The sequence below is a fragment of the Osmia bicornis genome, chromosome 6, assembly GCF_907164935.1.
Source record: "Osmia bicornis bicornis chromosome 6, iOsmBic2.1, whole genome shotgun sequence".
Taxonomy (NCBI): domain Eukaryota; kingdom Metazoa; phylum Arthropoda; class Insecta; order Hymenoptera; family Megachilidae; genus Osmia; species Osmia bicornis.
In genome coordinates, this window is record NC_060221.1 from 11,464,220 (window position 1) to 11,467,832 (window position 3,613).

The window sequence follows — 3,613 nt, forward strand, 5'->3', positions numbered from 1 at the left end:
AGAATCCAGAAGGCTTAGAAAGGGAGACGGAAACGTGCGACGCCTAGGGAGCAGAGAGAGCGGCGAGCACAGAAACAAGGATGGCCGATAGGGCAGAGAAAGGAGCGGCGAAGAGGAGTGGAGAGGCTGGAATAGAAGACGGGACGAAGGAAAAGAAAGATGCGTAGTGGAGGGAGGTGCCCGGGAAATCGGAAAAATGGGGGAAAAGAGGTAGGACCTCGAACATAGAGGTGTTGAGAAGAGAAAGGACGATGAGCATAGGAAGCATGGAAAACCTAGAGGAAATATGGAAGAGAAAAAGGGAGGAAGGAAGTGAAGAGGGTACGCAAAAAGGAAAAGACGATGAGGGGAAAAAACGAACAAGCGGATGGATGTTTAAAGAAAGCAATGTGACGGAAAGATCTCCAGAGAAGAAAAAGGAAAGGAGAGAAGGTGTTGGAGAAGTTGGCGAAATAAAAGAGTTAATAAAAGATTTAGGAAGAGACCTGGGAGAGAAGATGGAAAGGGTGGAAGAAAATATGAGGGACCTAAGAAAAGAAGTGAGAGAAGAAATAGAGAAGTTAAAGGAAGATTCGGTGAGAAGGGAGAAAAGGTGGGCAGAACAAAAGAGAGAAATGGAAGGGAGGATAGAATTCCTGATAAGAAAGATTGAGGAATTAGAAAAGGAGGGGGAAGGGGGGACAAAGTGGAGTGAGATGGAAGAGAAAGTGCATAAGACGGTACAGGAAGTGATAGAAAAAAGAAAGGAGGAAATAGGAGGTGAGAAAACGAATGAGAAGCTGAGTGAGCTCGAAAAGAAATGGGAGAGGAAGGAGAAAGAAGAGAGAAGGAGAAATATAATAATCAGAGTGACGAAAGTAAGAAGAGAGGTGATGAAAGAGAAGGCGGAGGAGATTTTAAAACTAACAGGTGTAGAAGACGCAATAGAGGAGGTAAAAGAATTAGGTGCGAGTGAAAAAGGAAAAGAAGTTAGCATGATGCTGCTAAAAATAAAATCAAATGAACTGAAAAGGAGGATAATGGAAAACAAGAAGGCGCTAAAAGGAAGGGAAGACAGGATAGAAGAGGACTTAACGTGGGCGGAGAGGAAGACACAATGGACGTTAAGAAAAATCGGAAGAGAAGAAAGAGAGAAATGAAAATACGTGTGGGTAGACCTCGGGAAGATAAGAATAGAGGGGAAATTGTGGAGATGGGATGAAGAAAAGGGAGTGCTGGTAGACTGGGAGAGGAAGGAGAGGAAGTACTCCCAAGGAGAAGGACAAAGGAAGGGGGAAGAAGAGAAGGGGATATAGTATTGGAAATAGGTGGTGAAACGAAATAAAAATGAGAAAATACTTTTAAATGAAAACTTTATTTAAAACACTTGGAAGGGCACGTCCGTACCGCTCGGAAGAAACAGTCAGACTAAGACAGGTCAGTGACGAAGAATTCGTCACGTACCCATAGACCCTATCGGTCCTATTCATTGTCTAAATAAGCCAAGAAGGAACACAGCTGCACCCTCTTGACTTGTGTCTCGAAAAAGAAACGCAATACGTACGTCGATGGTTTTTGTAAACGGAACGAAAGAAAACTTTCTCTTCTTGAAAGATAAAAACCAACATATAGGGGCCGAAGAAGGCCTGGAAAGAACACGGAAGCAAAAGAAAAGAGGAAGGAAAGAAAAAGTGGAGGGGGGAGGGCAAGAAGAGAGCGGAAGGAGATGCGAGAAGAAGGGAGCAACAGATGGAAAAATAAGCAGAAGGGAGGAAGAGAAGGGAAACAAAGATGGGGAAGAAGGGGAAGTATGGACGGTAGGATTCTAGAATTGTGCTGGAGTAAGAAACAAAGATGAAGATTTTTGGGAAACAATAAAGAAATGGGATGCGGTGGTACTAATAGAGACATGGCTGGAGGTGAGGGGGTGGGAAAATATGAGAGACAGGTTACCCAAAGGGTACAGATGGGAGGTTCAATTAGCGAGTAGAAGGAACAAAAAAGGAAGAGCAATCGGGGGGATGATAATGGGGGTAAAAGAAGAGATGATAGGGGAGGAAGGAGGGTTCAAAAAAGAAGCAGAAAAAGAGGGCATATTGGGAGCAAAATGTAAGGGGGGTAAGGAGAATTGGACGCTGTTTGGGGTGTACGTAAATGAAGACATGGAAACAAAGATTGAAGAACTGAGACCATGGCTCGAGGAAATGGAGGGGGAGGGAAGGACGATAATTGGTGGTGACTTCAACGCGAGAACAGGAGAGGAAGGAGGAGCTCAAGAAAAAGAGGAGGAAGAGGAGGGGGAAGAGAGAAGAAGATCCAAGGTCAAGAAGATCAACGGGGAAGGTAAAAGATTGATGGAAACTTTAAGGGAAACGGGCTGGTCAATTGTGAATGGGAGCATAGCAGGGGATGAAGAGGGAGAATTTACATACACAGGGGTCAGAGGAGATACGGTGATTGATTATGTGATAGCGGAAGCAGAGGGGAGGGAAAAAATTATAAGCATGGAAGTAGGGGACGGTGTGGACTCGGACCACCACCCGCTGATAGTGAAGTTGCGGGCGGGAGGGAAAAAGAGGACGAAAGTAGAAACGGAAAGGAGAGCAATAGCGAGAGGAAACTGGACGGAGCTGGGGAGGAGAAATTTCAGGGAAGGACTAGATTGGAGGAAAAGCAGGGGTGGCAAAGTTGAAGAGGATATGGATGAAATGATAGAGCAATTTAAAAGAGGGCTAGAAAAAAGCAAAGAGAAGGGACAGATGAGAAAGAAAAAAGGATGGTGGGATGAGGAGTGCAAGAAAAGGAAGAGGGAACTCAGGGGAGTACTAAGAGATTGGAGGAGGGGGCGGGCGGAGGGAGAAAGCTACAGGAAGATAAAGAGAGAATACAACAGTTTATGCAAAGACAAAAAGAGAGAGGAAATCGAGAGGTTCATAAAAGAGGTGGTGGGAGCCAGAACAGATAGGAGGTATGGAAAATAGTGAACAGAGAAGGGAAGAAAAGAGAACATGTCCACACGAATATAAAGGAGGAAGAGTGGAAAACCCACTTTATGGACCTGTTAGGAGGGACGAATGAAAAAGTGGCATTGGGGGGCGAGAGGAAGGCGGAGGAGGAAGAAGAGGGGGTGAAAGAAGAGGAAATAAGCAGGTAGGAAATTAGAAGAGCGGTAGCTAAGTTAAAGGATGGGAAAGCAGTAGGTGGAGATGGAATCCCAAATGAGGTATGGAAGTATGGAGGGGAGGAAGTATCGAAGTGGATGCTGGAAATCTGCAACAGTGTATGGAAGGGAGAAGGGTGGCCAGAGGGATGGAAAGAGGGTATAATAGCACCAATTAGAAAAAAGGGGAAAGGAAACCAAGCCAGTGACTATAGGGGAGTGACCCTGATGCCAACTCTGTACAAGATCTACACGGCGGTGCTAACGGAGACAATAAGGAAAGAAGCTGAAGAAAAAGGAATGTTACCAGACAACCAGACGGGCTTTAGGAAGGGAATGGGAACTATGGATAATATATATACATTGAACTATGTGGTAAATAGGCAGATAAAGAAAGAGAAGGGGAAGGTGGTGGCGTGTTTTGTCGACCTAAAAGCCGCCTTCGACTCAGTGGACAGAGGAGTCCTGATGGAA

The 3,613-nt window shown here is 45.1% G+C and overlaps 1 protein-coding gene across 1 annotated transcript; it reads left to right on the plus strand.

Annotated features, from left to right (window-relative positions):
- The first annotated feature begins 251 nt into the window (after positions 1-251).
- LOC114881546 (golgin subfamily A member 6-like protein 6) lies at positions 252-1,139 on the plus strand. Its single transcript, XM_029198363.1, has one exon. The coding sequence runs from the start codon at positions 252-254 to the stop codon at positions 1,137-1,139; it is 888 nt and encodes a 295-aa protein (XP_029054196.1).
- The last annotated feature ends 2,474 nt before the right edge of the window (positions 1,140-3,613 follow it).

Excerpts from the sequence above, each read along its gene's own strand:
- LOC114881546 (XM_029198363.1), top strand. The coding sequence starts at position 252 with ATGAGCATAGGAAGCATGGAAAACCTAGAGGAAATATGGAAGAGAAAA.